We start from the raw sequence: 16,556 nt of genomic DNA, 5'->3' as shown, positions 1-16,556 counted from the left end.
TATACCAGGCCCACTGGGTTTTGGTAGAAATAAACAAGGAGCAGAGGTCAAGCTGCAGGGCAGCTGCACTCAATCATTACCCTAGGAACATGCAAGAACAGCCTAAGTTGCTTACAGGGATGCTCGTGTAAACATACACTGCTGAAAAACATGTAACTGTTTTCTTCCAACAAATGAAAAAAAAAATTTCAGCTCTACCTACAAAGAGTCAGTTACAAGCTAATCAATAGTAATTACCTATCATCTGGTCTTGCCCTCCTCAATGAGCTGTTACCTGATGCTCCTCCCTGATTATCTGGCACGTGGACCGTAGGAACTTGCAGGAACAGTATTTCTTGATGAAAGCTGTTACTTCTCAAGCAATAACTCACTCTTCCATCACTAAATAATAACTGGCCTTTTGCTGCAGCTGAAGATCCTTGGCACCTTGTGAAGACTGTATATTCAATGAGGTGTTTTTCTGTCAAGAAACGTTTCCTAATTCTTAGGTATTTGTTTCAGCAAGTTTGGACTGTGTCAAAATGACTAAAGATGAAAAAAATCAATTTTCAACCTAAACCCTGTGTTTGGTATGAAATCTCGTAAGAATTAAGGAATCTATCTCAGGATCTCTAATGTAGCCCACGAGGATTCATAAGCACTGTGTACCTCCTGAGCAATCCTTAATGAATGCTTCAGGGGCATTTGCACTTGTTCCTGTGCCGTTATTGAAATTATTCTCAGTATTATCCCGTATTATCTCAAGAAAATTTTAGAACAACTGTAATATTGCAGTGATTTAAATGATAATCCACAAAAAGTGGCATACCTATTTCTGCAGGATAAATTAAAGATACTTACAGGATCAAATGTATCAAGTTGGTATAGTAACTGTCATGTAAAGCATCAAAATGTATGTATTCAGGAGTTTGAAATTATCCCAGGCAAATAAAGCCAAAAACTAATTAAGTAAAAGATTTAGCAGAGAATCAAGCCAACCAATGGAGCTAGCCATCACTAAAGCTGTAAAACAGGCAGATAACAAAGTAAGCAAAATCTAAGAGACAGAAAAAGACTAGTATTTGACAGAATAAAGAAGGCTTAAAGAAGCTAAAAGTTATAATACAGCTGTAATGAGCTGCTCAGCTCCATAAATTTAATGGCAATTACAGGCATGGAACCACTGATCTTCCTTTTTCACTCTGTCTTCCTCAGGGCAGTACTCCTGCAAGTATCTAGAGAAGTTCAGATCTCAGGGATTTGCCTACAGTTAGTAAACAATAAATATATTTGATATATTGAGCCACCTAGGGAAGATGCTGAATGGTACAGGCACAAGGAAGGATGCACATTTGTTTAGAAGAAGTTAAACTCATCGCAGAACAGTGACTTTGATAAACCATGGCTCGACACCCGTACGCAACCCAGCGTGTGAACACCGCTCGGTTTGGCAGTGTTTATTAACACGCTTGTCCGCAGACGCAGTGTTGGATGTGACAGGTCATGCAAGTTAACACCTCTCAGTGTTTTGCTCCCACTGTCTCCATCAAGCACAAGCTGTTAAGGACTTACGCAGATGAAAATACATGGAGATTTCTGTTCCCCAGGGATTTCTGCACAGGGAGGACCTTTTACCAGGCACATGAACCAAGTACCGAGGCTGAGTAAAACGCAGAAGTGCTGCCACAGGGGTGCAGATGGGAGGCTTTATTTCTTTTGGATGAATTATCTACTTTCTCCTGAGCACAGTTCCCTTCTTAAGCCACCACAGATGTTCTTTATTCCTCTAAATATACTTTTCAGTATGCTCCCCATTTAAAATGGAAAGGAAAAGTCTCACTCGCAGGGGACCCTGCTTTGAATATGACATTCATGCAGAGCGGTGGCCTGCCAGGGCTCCCGTGGGCTGGGACAGGGTGATCTCATGAGGAAGGGATAATTCAAAGTGACAAACTGAGTGTCAACACCCTCACTGGTTGTAAGAGTGGGGAGAGAACAGAGGCAACGTAAGTGCAACAGCTGCTTTCCAAATAAATGTATTGAATTCACTTTGCTAAGATGTTTGGTTTTCCAGCAACTAAGACAAATGAGCGAACAGACAAAAAAAAAAAAAAAAGGAGTTTTTAAAGAAAGCAGGCCCAGTTTAGTACTGAAAAAGAGATTTTCATAGGAATTCTTAGCCAGTCCTATCCATACCTCCTGTAAAGTAGCATCAGCCAGGTCTTACAGTGAATCCCTGGTCTACTGTTCATTAGGCTTGATTAGGTGAAAACAGTAAAACCAGTTTACATGCAAAATTACTTTGATGGACACAACAGAGTCCCCAGCAGTATCAACAGAGTGAATGAAGAGGTGAGATTTCAGCAGAGGATGGGCTCTGCATTTTGTCACATGGCACCAATTACAATTCTGGGAATAAAGGTATTTGTCACGGGATGCTCTTCTTACCTAAGTAAGGTACGTATTGGAGATGCATCTTCTTGACAGTACATGGTTACTGCTCTTAGTCTATATATTTTTATCACCTCTACACTGTTTTTTAATGCCAGCTAGCATTTGTTTCGCAATGCATGAATTCACTCTACCTAGCATTATTTGTAATTCCCTACTGGGATTATGTTTCAGCTTACAGAAAAGAAATTTTTCTTCTTAAACTGTTAAGTCTCATCCAAGGGATCTTTGTCTTCTCTCCAATTAGCCTGAATTCCTACTGTTCACCCAACTTTCAACTTCTTCTCCAAAATGGGAATCAAAAAGATGTTTCCAATATCTGTTATATAAGAAAATCAGGTACATATGTGAAGATGAACATGATCCAATAGAAATAAATTGTTATGTAGGTATATATTAAGCATTTTACTAATTTGGGTTCTAAGAAATGTCCTACTGAGAATATGCATTCATGCTTTACTAATACAGGGAACATTTCACATGGAATTCACTTGCTTTCAAATTTATGAGAGAAGATCATTAATTCACCTTAAATGCTGCTTATTAATTTTAATGTTATTTGGCAAATATTACCCTTTTCAGTAATTCATTTTCTCTTTGAATGCACTGTCAGGACCTTTATAAAATTTCAAGAGTATTTTAAGAGTTCGATGGGTTGCTCAGCAACACATGAAATTAAGTTGTGTTGTAATCTCCACGGCAAGCATCTGTGAGTGGCATCTTTTGAGACAGAATATAACTTTGAATCATTTTTCATCAATTTTCCTACTTATAGGCACGATAACTAGAATGTATTTCAGTCACAAATCCAAGCAACTGAAATCCTTTCTTTAAACTTATGTTTTAGTCTTTTCCATCCAGTTCAGCTCAGGACTGAGTTCCTCACGTACAGACGTGTTTCAGACCGCCTTGTCAGGAGCTCTCTGCAGAACGAGCGCAAACCCTTCTATAAAATGCTGCTGTGCCTGCAGTAACAAATCAATTACACCAGTCTCATAAAAGCAAAGTGAGTCTCCTTCCAGTGAGACATTTTGGGTTTGCCTTTCAAATGTAAGACCTGCTGCTGTTGGAACACTTTGCTTTTGAGGCTCTGGTTGGCTTTATGGCAGGCAGTTAGTGACCTTTCAACTACATTTGATAACATTTCTACCACTCTGAGAGAAAGTGTTTTCCAGGAAGAAGACATTTGGAAACCCTGTATTGACATCAACTGATTTCCACCACTGCTATAAAGCATAGCTGAATTTGGATTAGAATCTAAGTGATCTCAGGTGATGACAATAGCGTTATGGTTGGTGGTTTGGCTAGTCAAAGAGAAATTCCTCCTCTCACTGCACCAGCCATGGTCAGGTTTAGCCTCTGCCTACGAATGATTGCATCACATTGGATGTTTCAGCTTCTTCATCTCCTGCACTGACATGACAGTATTCCCTAGGGAAAACAACCTTTTACTATTATTAGTTAGTACCTTGACCATGAGATTTCTGTTGGCATCTCCTTAAGGATGGAGACAAAGTGAAAATGGTGCCACGCTGCTGTCTTGTGTGAAGACAAGGTGATCAAATACATGTTTAAGCTCCTTGTACCCATACACAGACTACAGCCTACAAAAGGAACTACATAAATCCAGCTGAGATATAATGAAAACATGAATTAATGACTTCATACCCTTCTGTGAGAGTCCTGGTCTCAGCTTTGCTGATTCCTAGAGATGCCAGCATGACGCATTTGATATACTCCAAGTAAAAATTCAATGAATCATCCTAACTTTATGTTCAAAGTGGCATGAATAAAACTGGCAACTCATATTCAATGTGTTTTTGCAGATTTGTAACCTCAGGAAATATTCAGAAATACAGGGTTGACTGTGTAGGTGGATCTGCAACAGTTTTCTTGGGGTCTTATGAGACTGAAAAATGAACTTTCGTGTCAGCTTGCTAACAGCGGGTTCCTGTTAGACATGGAGAAGCACAGAGCTGCTCGCCCAGGACCTCAGTACGTAACCGGGCTGGGTGAAAACACTTAATTAAAGGGTACAAAACAAAATAAAACAAAAGACTGAAAACATTTCAGACAATAATAAATCTTCAGTGCTTGAAACAAGTCAACAAACCTGCTATGGAAAAAAAAAAAAACAAACCAACACAACCACCCAAGGAAAATATCCCAAACTAATTTCTCAGCAAAACATTTCAGAAGATCATGTGTTCAGTGGTTTCCAAGTGAAAAGCAAGATTTACTGTCATTGCTTCTACAGAAGTTTTCGCTGAGAAGTGGTAACCTTATTCCAGAGACAAAATGTTCAAAACTAGTCGATGCTTCCAAAGGGAAATAAAGCTGCTTTTCTGCCTCAGAAATCCCGCTGGCTGCCAGTGTTGACACAAAACTCACTCTTTACTGAGCTCCTGAATGATCAGCAAGCTCAGTAGGGTGGTGTAGCTGTTTTGTTTATTTATAAGCATGGCAAGTTTCCTGCTGTAGCTGCTACCACATTTAAATGATCTTGGCAAGAGTGAGGCATATGGGGTATATTCTGAAGAAGGACCATGTCATTGCCTGGCAGGCAATTTCCTTTTTTTTTTTTTTAGGCCCAAAACACATCTTTCCAGCCTCCGCTAAATGCTATTATTTCTGAGGATATCTGAAACAGGTAAAATGGTAGAAGTGCTAGAAGGGAGACAAACAAGGGCTCTAGAAAAAAAACCTCACACCGACTTTGAGGCAGAATACTGAGGGCTCTCTGGGCAGGTTTTTCTTCCTCAGTACAACCACTGATGGCAGACAAATACATTACTTAGAATTTCTGCAAGGTATCACAGAAGTCATAGCATTTTAGCATCCCAGAAAGTTACAAGTTAAGGAGCATTTTCCTGGATCCATAGTAACTCTACAGGCAGAACACTGGCATCTAAACCTATCTGAATCGACCTTCAGAGGAAGCAGAAATGTCTTTCAAGCCAAACATATGTAAATGAAACACCTAGATTTGTGAGGAGCCAGAAAAAAATATCCAAGTTACTTGGAAAAGTTACAGCATTCAAAGTCTAGCATGGCTTGCTAAGGGAGTCAATGAGGCTGGAAGTGACTGATGGCCCTACAAAGGACAGTGGTGGTGAAACACCAGGAACTGGATGTCCCAATTAATAGTTTTTGTAAGAAGTCTTCCTCTCAGGTTTTAATGAATATTCTGCATTTTCTCTGTTTTCCAGGCAAGAAGTCAAAGCTTTTTATGTTTGGGTTAAGTTTTGTATGGGATTCCATGTTACTATGGAAGCTACAGAGGTTTCATGCTCTGTTTTACTGCAAACATTTTGGGCCTTTTCCCCTTCTCCACTTCACTCTTCTGCCTACTATTCAATGCCTCAGAAGAGCAAAACTTCCTAAGCATAGTCACATAATTTTCATCATCAGCTGGTCCCACTAGCAAATCCAGCAGCTTAAATGCTCAGTGCTTCTGTGTAGTCCAAACATCTCACACCCCAGTTCATCCCTCCCCTTTCCACCCTGCCGCCTCATTTCCCAACATGCAGAGGAAAGGGTGAGTCCTGCAGTGCTTGGGCAACGCTTGTCCCTGAATGGTCCTATCTGAGCTGATGGAAGAAGCAAACCCTGCAGTCGTGAATCCCTCTCAGACTGTGCCCTTCTGGCCACTGCTGCTCATCTGCACAAGCAGAGCTCACCTCAAAGTGCCTGCAGTGTGGTTTCTTTGGCAGGTTTATCCTGGCAACTTGTAGCTTCAGAAACATGAAGTCCGTATTTTAGATTTCACTCAGCATCACTCAGCAGCTCATGCTGGCCACGAGTTAGCCATTTCGTATGATTATGATGAGAAACTCCAATTAGCAAGCGATGAACGTGTTGATTTCAAAGTCCATCTAGACAGCACTTTCACAGTGTAGTATATATACATGCTTTTCATTGATCGGTGCATCCCTTTTGATTTTGGGAGGAAATTAGTGAAATTGCTTTAAAGCCCCACACTGTGAATGTCAGCCACAGACGCATCTCAAAATAACAAGATTTTAAAATTCATCCCAGACACATTCTGCAAAGGACGGTTCTGAAATCATGCTCTTCCCCCTCAGACTGGGAATTAAACTAGAAATGCTTTGTGTAAGTCAGCTTGTTTCTAGTGTCTACATTCAATAAGAAAATGTAATTGGAATATGCATTTTGGGTTCCTGCTGGCTACAAATCACTTTACAAGCTGATCCACAAATGACATGCCACCTAGTAACCAATTCAACAGCTGTTAAAATTCAGCCGTTTCTAGAACAAATGATGACAATTGCTTACAGGACCCTAACAGCAAAATTATGTTAGACACAGCCAGAAGTACAGCACCAAATACAACCAGATGACAATTATAAATTTTCACAGTGTCAGAACTTGCTCTCAAAGTTACACAGACTGCTCAAAGTTTTGTCTGCAGCAGGGTATTTTTTTAAAGGTATTGATGGACTATTAAAATCAAGCCAATGTAAAGTTCTTCTTTAGCATGTCCTAGCTGGATGAGAGAACTTAGAAATACAAGTTATTTTACTTTGCTAGAGTTTTAGAGAATATCAATGTGATAGAACAATTTTGGAGGAAAAAAGGAAAAGCCACAAAAGAAAGCAAACTTCTCTATTCCTCCTTATTTCACTCTGTAGAAACTTGCAGCTCAAACTACTCCACCCTTGGAAAAATCATGCACCATTCACAGCTGCTCAGTAAGAAAACCTGTTTTATGTACTTGTGAACTAAAATAATCAGTAATTATTATATTGACAGTAGAAAAAGATACAGGTATCAGTGTTTGATAATGACCTGCAACTGGTTTCTGTGCTGTTGAGTGAACCATAACTTGAAATGAAGGATAAACCTCAGGTCTTCTGTGTACTGTTATTAGGAAATTGTTCCCAAAGTTTGTGTGTTTGTGAGGGCTATTTTTATAAGCATTTGTTCACTCATTTGTTCATCTACAGACTCATTAAAAATTAGCATATTAACCAGAAAAAATGCAATTCAGGTTGGTCAGTGTTACGCCTGACTTCAGCACCTATAAGGACACTGAACCTGACTTTCTCCATACTCGATGACAGACAGAGTCAACACGCAGCTAGAGAGATGTGCATCGCTAAAAAATAGCCTTCCCTATGGAGCCATGCCTTTACTATGTTCACAAGCTCTTTGCAATGGAATAACCAGAAGGCAGATTCGGATTTCAGTTACAGTGGCCTAACTTACCTGTCATCAAAGCAGTGACTTTAGGTTTACCTCACTGTAATGGAGATCAGTCTTGAATAAATATTCCAGATATACACCCATAATAATGTAATACTAACCAGTAAGTGAGAGCAAGACTAACATCTCAATGTGTGTATTTCCATTTGTAGCTTGCACCATAAATTTATTGCAATGATAAGCACCTTTGTTCTTCAAGAGGGGTATTGATTTCTCTCCTCTTCAAACGCCGTATGATCTGGCAAGTCAAAGGGTATCATTTCAATGGTGAGGAGCAGATCACGACATAACCCTGAACAACAGAACTAAAGAAACGCCATTTCTGGGTGAGTTTGTTATCGCATTAGCGGTGCTGTTGTATATGAAGAACCCCAAACGCTATTCATGGACTACTGTCAAAGGCAGCTGGATGAAGAAATGCCTACCTGAAGACGGCGAGGCTCAGGGACCAGAGCACGAGTGGTTTCCTCAGTTCAAATTTTGCTCGCTTGTTCATTAGGTGCCGGCCACCGAATATAAAGGCAGCATACAGAGCTGAAAATAGGAATGATTTCTTCCTGCAAAACAAAACCAAAAAACACCTGTCAAGTATTTAACTAGTATTAGATACACAACAGAGTCATCTGGACATAACTGCTCAGGGCTAGTGCGTTTCCCTGAAAGGAAACTCTTCTGAAGCCACTCCTGCAGCCCAGCGGAGATCATTACTGTACAAACCTACATGCCCGCACATTGGGCCAGGGCCAGATGCAGACAAAACCGACCCCAGGGAAGTTCTGAAAGAGGAGATCCAAATTTGGCTTCCATTTTTCCCCAGCTTCTGAAGACTGAACTTCTGTGACAAACAGAATAGATACTGCAGAGCCCAGACACACTCCTGCAAGCACAACATGGTTGATACTTAAACCAGCTGATCACATTTGGTGGCTCATTCATCTTTTTCACATCAATTTTTGTCTCCTGCAGGCTCCTTGCTACCTGGCTATTTATTTTCCCATTGTTTCCTCCAAGAAGACACTTATAGACCTTGAACACTGCAACAAAACATGAAGAGCCTCATGAAAAGTGAAGAACCTGCCAGGAGAGGTCAATAGCCCCATTAAGCAACAACCATGCTGGGTGGCATCACCCTGCTCCACAAGCCCTGCCTGTGAGTGCCAGGTCAGGAAATCCAGTGAATTTGTTGAAAGGCCAAGCAGGGTTCTGCTAAGGAACTGCAATGATACTCTTAGAATTGCAAGTTTTGTTTTTAAAGCTGCCTGATAGCAGTCCAGCTTACAAATAATCAGCAAACATTTGAACTCTGCTACTACAACTCATTGTAAATCAACCATTAGAGATCAAAACCGGATTCCTTCCCACACAGCACAATATTACACTCACCAAGACATAATGATGTACAGGATTAATGGTGGCCTAACTGGGTGGGTGTGTATTTAGGAACAGATTTTACTCTACAAAACCTGTAATTATATTCACAAATATCAGTGGGCTATGGCTTTGCACCAAGAGGTGCTGGTTCCTTTTGGACCCCGAAAAAAGACAAACACTCTCAAGAAAGGTAACTACTTCATTAATATTCCAGAAAAGGTGGCAGCAAGCTACCAGATCTTAGGTTCCTTCTGACACTGGGATCCTGAGATGATGCAGCATCAGACAGCCCTGCCATCAGGGCACAGCACGCCACCCAGGCTTCCCATCAGGGGCAAGGTTCACCCACATTGTGGTCTTTTAGAGTTTTCATAGCATTTTCAACTGGATGCTTACATGAAAGTATGTTCCTTCACCTCAAGATGTGCTTGTGGTGTCACTGCTGGTGCCAAGTAGATGCCACCCCCAGGCTCTTCCATTACAATTAGCCGGCTGAGGGTACCCGTGGCAAGGTATGTGGGCAGCACAGGATGGTCCTGAAGGCCAAGCACTACTGGCAGCACGTACAGCACAGCACAGCGCGTGCCTGTGCCTGCTCAAGGCAACTGGTACGTGGTTCACAAGCTCCTCCATGGACAAGGGTCTTCCCAAGAGGTCCACAAAAACTAAGAAAAGGTGTAGCAGCACATCTGATTGGAAGTATACAGAAAGCACATGCAGCCTTCACTGGACAGAAATTAGTTTTATAAGTTTGAAGGCTAAGTGAAAGCAAAGTCCAAAGAGACAGAGGCATATCTGTATGCGTGCAGCAGCACGCCATTTTCTGCTCACTTGGAAACTCCTCTGTTTCTATTGACATGTTTATAGCTCTGTGTTGCAAAACACGGGTAACTAACTGCATGAAAATCCGACTGGTGTTCTGCACCGAGGAGAGAGGACCCAGTGCCTGCAGTCCTCTGGGTGACCTTTAGCATCTGCACTGGCAACAAGCCCCAGGAACACCAAGATGACCACAGAGCCAGCACCCTCTCACCTTGTGCATTGAGATGGTCTAACTGCCATGGCAATGTTTATCACCAACAGGTTTTGAAAACCACAAAGCTTCGCCCTTTTTTCTTCTCATAATAAATAAAAAAGCATTTATTTTCACTTCTATAGTCTTGAATTCCACAGTCAGGGAAGGGGCAGAATTACCACATTTGATAGCACGATTGCAGTTTAGCATGACTGGAGGTCATTAAATATTTGTTAACCACTCTGGGTAGTGATGAACCACCTCAAACTTGCTCATACCAAACCGCCTAACCGTTGAGACAAGATTTATGGGACAGGAGGAGACTCTCAGAGTCAGGTTGGACTACACTCCCGTCTCCTTCCCTCTGCAGCCTCTTCAGCAGCAACACGCAGAGCAACGCAGGTGAGGAAGGCAGAGGGAGTGTGATGGGCTGTACCACAGTCTGCAGTGCTGTCCTGGCTGCCCCAGGGCATGGGGAGAGACCCCGCTCGGCATGCTTCTGCCCCTCCAATCACACAAAATCCTGGGCCCCCAGTGCTCAGCGCAGAGAGCCAGCAATGCACACAAGGTACAGAGGGAGATATGCATACACACGTACGGCCACTCGAGCCAGGTCACTTGCAGGGGCCCCACAGAGGGACCCCGCAGCCCCACACCCGTGCAAACCCCCCACCTCACAGCACTGCGGTGGAAGTCCCTCAGACGAGAGGCAGGAAAGGTCTGTCTTGCACCGGTCCACGCATGGAGCTTCAAAGCAACCAAGAGCAGTGCAGGATGACATCCTGGTGCAGGGGAAAATCCTGCAACGCAGTGCTGCCATGCAGCTGCCAACAGGACACAGGCCATGCAGGCCGGTACGGGGGGAAGTCAGAGTGTAAGAGCAATAGCTAGAGAGACTTCGCGGGAAGGCAGGCAGGCAGCAGCTCAGTTCTGGATCAAACACAGCCAAGACTTCAAAGTAACAGTTCAACTTCGGTTCCAATTCAAGAAAAAAAGACCAGTTTGAATGAGTTAGCAGCTCAGGTCTCTGCTCTGTTTGACTTCGTTCTTCCTGGACAGGATATATAAAGCAACATTTCACAAAATCATAGAACCATAGAATCATTTAGGTTGGAAAACACCTTTAAGATCACCAAGTCCAACCATTTCGTTTTGCTTATTACTGAAACTATTTTTTATGAGTTCAGTCAAGTCTATTGAGGTCAATCGTTACATTACACTAATTAGAACAGATAAATTTTAGGTCAGTTTTAATGGCTTTGTAATGAGTTCAGCATTATTTGCAGTGACAGTGAATGGTATTCCTGCAAAATATGGCTTTGTATTGGCGGTGGCAGACATGATAAGATTTGATTGCACGCACGGTATGAACTGCAAAAAGCAGCTGTAAGCAGTTTCAGACAAGGAGGGACTCAGTAGTATTATATCCTATCAGAGGTAAGCACAACACTGAGTAACAATTACGTTGATTTCAAAATAATCTCTCTGTTTTGACACCTGCTGACAACTTCTGGTAACTTTTTGCATCCAAAGGACTTTGAATTTTCCCCTCTTTGCAGCATAATAATGGTTAAAAAGACCAGGTAGTTCAGGTGATACAGTTACAAAGAGGTTGCAGAAGTATGTACTCTAAAGGTGATCTGTTTAACTGCATTAGACTGGTATTAACCAGCTTCCTACCAGTGTTTTTATGATAGATTTGCCTGAAAGGTTCATGAGTACAGCCTGGTTCCTGGGCTGGTGACACAAATCAATGGCAATCTGACAGCATTCAATTACATTTGATATGGTTTCAGCCAACAGAGGCCAATATCAAACAAGCATTTTTAAAGACAGAGTCTTGGAGTTTTTCTGGAGCACTGTAACGTTTCATTACTATTATCTGAAGAGAAACTAAATAGAGCAGAATGACGACAAAAAAATTAACCTTGAAACTAAAAAAATATTAAAAATCCCCCAAAGTAATTCAGCAGCAGACTCACATCCAATAACTTCAGCGTTAGCACATTCATATGTTTGTCTTCAATTCTGTTCTGCAGCGTAACACAGTAGACATAAAGACAGGGTTGCCAAATCCTCCACATTTTTCTGGCATTTCTGTTTCTCACAGTTGTCTCCCACCCTCCTACATTTTCAGACTTCAGGGACTAAGTACTATCTCTACTGAATACAACTCCATGTTTCCCTGTTGAAGATTGCCAGCTCCTTCCACCAAAAGGGAGGCAGAGGAATTTTCTGGAGAACCTCTAAAACGTTCTGCTCAGGCTGGGGGTTACTACAAGAAAAGAAAGCAAAAGTTTGGGGCTACAAGCTCAAGATGCGAGGCAGATCTTCCAGGATGCTAGCACAGAGGTGGCTGTGCTGTGAGGCAAGGGGACAGGCAGAAGTAGCTGACATGATGGGAGAAACAGAAGAGAAAGGATGACTGGTAAGCATGACAGCAAATGAGGGGAGCTGGCAGCCAAGAGATGGATGTGAAGCTGGGACAGCATGGAAGGGCAGGAGGCTTGAAGTCCTTCCTCTGCTGAAGCCCCTGGAGGGATGCTGCTTGCACACGTGGGCACACCAGCAGGCTCAGGCTGCCCACGCTGAACACAGAGCTTCGGTCACTTTCCTGCAAAAATGCTGCAGCAGGGACAGATGGATTTTTCATCCCCTGGACCACAGCCTGTGGGTTCTGCTTGTCCCTCTGCACTGTGTAAACCATAGGCAGGCGATGTGTTTTATCAAGGATGGATGGTATGGGCACTGACGCGTTTTTTAGTAGCTGAAATCCTTTATTAGGTCTCCCCTATAGCAGAGGAATGGAGACAGGAAAGAAGAAAATGAAAAGAAGTATAACTGAGAAGAGGGAGGCAGAAACTAGGCCTGATAAAGGAAGACAGAGGAAATCCACCCCACCAGGAACAAAGCTTCTCCTCGGGAAAGCCCCCTCGGGCACCAAGGGGAGACAGGGAGAGACCAACCATCCAGCCTCAGGCAGGAAAACACAACACAGAAAGGGGCAGCAAATAATCCAAAGAGGAAAGCAATGGTAAACAGACAGCTAACGAATAAGAAATCCTGACTCCCCCAGAAGTATGTTATTTATAAAATACTGAAAGTATAAGAATTACCACAGTATTCTAAAATAAGGGGTCGGAGCTTAAGGGTAAGCCTGATGCACAGCACTGCAAGGCATCCCGGCATCTCTGATGCAAAGTGAAACAGCCCTGAATATTGCAGTGCCGCTGAAGGAGGTGGTTTCAGCCTAGATGCACGGTTGTAATTTTTTCTCCTGAAAATAGCAGCCTGAGTCATTATTGTAAGTTCTCTGATGTTAATGTGTAAATGGAAATAGATATAGATATGTGCTATAAAATTTTAGGTTTCCATAGGATCTTGTTTAATCACTATGGAAAATCCTCACAGAAACGCACAAAGGGCAACCTTATCATAGATCTTTTTAACTATCCTCTATCATGTAATACAGGATTATCCTCATAACAGCATTCAGGAGGGAGTACGAAAATGAAGCAGTGTTAGCCCCCTCTATCTACATTCTATAGGGTTTAAAAAACTTCTTCTTTATCAAGATGTATTTACTTTGCACAGGCAAAGCTCATTCTTGAATTCCTCACCACTTCATATGCTGCAAAGGGAGCATAACAGGTAAAAAAACAACACCGTGGTTGCCAGAGCAGAGTGCTTCTGGCAAGTAAACAGGCAATTTCAGGCTCCCGATGTTTTTCTTTTGGCCTTCTTCATCACCATTTTATTGACTTTAAAAAAAAAAAATTATTTTATTGGGGAAAAAGGAAAAAAAAAAAAAAGAATCCTCAGTAAGATGAAAGATTTGGGACTTTTTCTTACTGGTTTCTCCCAGCTTTCAACAGAAAACAACAACCACTTGTGTTCATAATTGAAACTCCTACCTTGAGAGTCTAATTAAAGTGCTTTAACCTGAACCAGTGTAAATCACGCAGCACACCCATGTCCACAGCTCACAAACAGTAGCTGTTAGCCTTGGCAAAGTTACTTTTTCTCTGGTGCTTATTTAAAAATCGCACATTCTGTATGTATAAAAAAGGGTGTGAAAACACTTCTCAGTCTCTCAGTGTTTCTACCTCAGGAATACTGTCAAAGCAAACCTTTCTCTCTCTCTCTCTCCCCAGATATAATTTTGACAGAACCAGCAAGAAGAGATCCAACGTGTGGATATGCCAGTTCTGCATATGAAAATATAACCTGTACTCCTGGCTTTGATTTGAGTTTCTGCAGCTGCCTCCCATTGACCATACCAGCCTTAATAACAGAGAGACAAGGACATGCAGAAGAGGAAGACCTGCTGATACACACACTCCAACGCAGTCTGATTTATTCCTATAGCTCAATATCCTTTGACATTTATATTTAGAGCAGCAATGATGACAGTCACACACACGAGTAGGTGACTCACTGATGATGGTCTTTGACGTAACAGGCTATCAGGGAGTAAACAGGGATGCATTTCATACCAATCACCTGATTCCTTGATTTCTAAAGCCTGCCTCTCAAAAGAGCATTTCAGCCTCCTCGTGACAGGTACCATCGGATAAGCAGGTCTGTGCTCCCCACTTGGCTGGGGCAGCTCCCCAGGCATCCCTCTACCTGCTGGGAGCAAGGGAAGAAGAGTCAGGGCCCTGGGAACACATCCCAGCCAGGAACTGCTATTCCCCCACAACAGCCCTTTTTCTGGGATCCTGTTCCCATCACCCAATTCATGTCACCACTGACAGACAGTACCTGTATCATCAGCCCAACTCATTATCCCATGGAAACGAAGGAAACGCAGCACTGGGAAGCTGCCAGAGGGACTGCTGTGGGAACTGTCCCAAGCTCAACTTGGCCGAAAAGGATGGAGGAGGAGAAGGACTTGTGTGTGCACTCCTTGATCCATGAGTGCTAACAGCTGAGCCAAAGCACAGCCTGAAGCCCAGGTCCCCCATTTCCCAGGTCAGAGCCAGAACGGTGAAAGCTACAGGGCCAGTAACCTTCAAAGAGTAGAGCAACTATATTTTTGCAGTGTATCGCCAGGTCACAGCCTGCTGTGGTCCAGCTGGAGATCTAACTGGAGATAGCCCCAGTTCCTCACCAGGCTCCCTGGGAAGCAAGGGGCTGTGCCCACCTGAGCCTCTCCCCACATGGCATTCAATGCAGCAAAGTGCTCCCAGGTCATGCCAATGGTAAGGCAGGCAACAGCCCCAAAATTACCCAGAGGAGAAACAAGGGTGTGGCAGTGTGGAGACATGAGGGAAGGTGGCTCATGTCCTGCACCTCCCTGGTCGTTGCATTTGTTTTGTTGAAACGTGTTTGCTGGTAGTTTGTCATACTCATGCTTGTAGAATATATGTGTTACAGTATTAGCCATTAAATAAAATGTGTGCAGCTAGGGACAAAAACAGCAGCAGCAAACTTTTCTTGCACTCCCTTTGCAGTGGGAAAATGTAAGAGGAGTGTAAGGGTGAGAAAATGATTCAGGGACAATTTTTTTTTTTTTTTTTTTCAGATAGAAGATGCAAACTCAGCTCTGAAGTATATGAAGTCCCTTGTTCTTTATAATTCTTATATAGGCTTAATGGAACAAACCATAAACCCTGAAAAACCCGTAAGTTACAATCCCAAATATAAGCAATGTCACAAGAGAAAACTACCACTCAAATGGAAAGAACTTCAGAAAAACACCAAAAGAACCTCCAAAACCTTCAGGTTTGAAATCAGCTTGCCCATAATTTTGTTATCACCGAACGCAAATCAGCTTCATCTCTGGCTCGACTCCAGATTTCCTCCACTTTTAAATTTAATGGAGACCCACTGAGTGGAGACGGCAGGTGACAGTGTGCCCACAGTGACAACAGCCATCCCCGAGTTTCCACCTCACACAGAGAGCAGTGGAAGTTGCAGCCTGGTGGGCCAGATTGCTGGGGTGGGCTCCACTGTAAGCCTGCATCACCCAGTCTCCAAGGCCTCCACTCCTCCCCAGGGATGGGCCAGCATCTGACCTCATTTTTCCTGACACTGGTTGTAAGTAACAACCATTTTTGCACAAACTCCGCCCCCCCGTCCCCAAGATTTATGTCACCAGAGCCAAGAATTGCATCTAGCCCCAGAAAAGTCACAGGAGCCTACCAGCAAAATTATGACCATCCCTGTCCCTGTTAATAGTCTTCATAGCAGGTCACTCCAGTCAGAGAAACTCCTCCTTTACTGGAAGCCTCTGCTAAATCTACCTGTATCACCCTGACAACAGACCTAGTTCTTAATAGCAGGACTTGGGGTTATAACAGGTGACAAAGTAGGATGTCCCAGTGTCCCCTTGGACAGGCCATGGGTTTCTCCAGGCTTTGCTGGGGCTTTCAGGCAGTCGGTGGGGAGATGGCAGAGAGCAAGGAAGCTAATGTAGGTCACAGGCACTGCAGTTCTGATGAAAGGCTACAGTACTTTCACTTTTAATTTTATCAAGGTACATTTAAACCTCTGGCCTCCACAGTAAAAC

General features: G+C 42.9%; 1 protein-coding gene across 2 annotated transcripts in view; it reads right to left on the bottom strand.

Annotated features, from left to right (window-relative positions):
- ELOVL6 (ELOVL fatty acid elongase 6) overlaps window positions 1-16,556 on the bottom strand; it is a 77,671-nt gene that overhangs the window by 18,849 nt on the left and 42,266 nt on the right. For both annotated transcript variants that reach the window (XM_040597649.1, XM_040597642.1), the window contains one exon: window positions 8,082-8,213. In XM_040597649.1, coding sequence (XP_040453583.1) covers window positions 8,082-8,213 — 132 coding nt within the window. The remainder of the gene's footprint in view (window positions 1-8,081; window positions 8,214-16,556) is intronic.

Source organism: Falco naumanni, chromosome 1 (genome assembly GCF_017639655.2).
Source record: "Falco naumanni isolate bFalNau1 chromosome 1, bFalNau1.pat, whole genome shotgun sequence".
Classification (NCBI taxonomy): domain Eukaryota; kingdom Metazoa; phylum Chordata; class Aves; order Falconiformes; family Falconidae; genus Falco; species Falco naumanni.
This window is presented reverse-complemented; position numbering and strand designations above follow the sequence as displayed.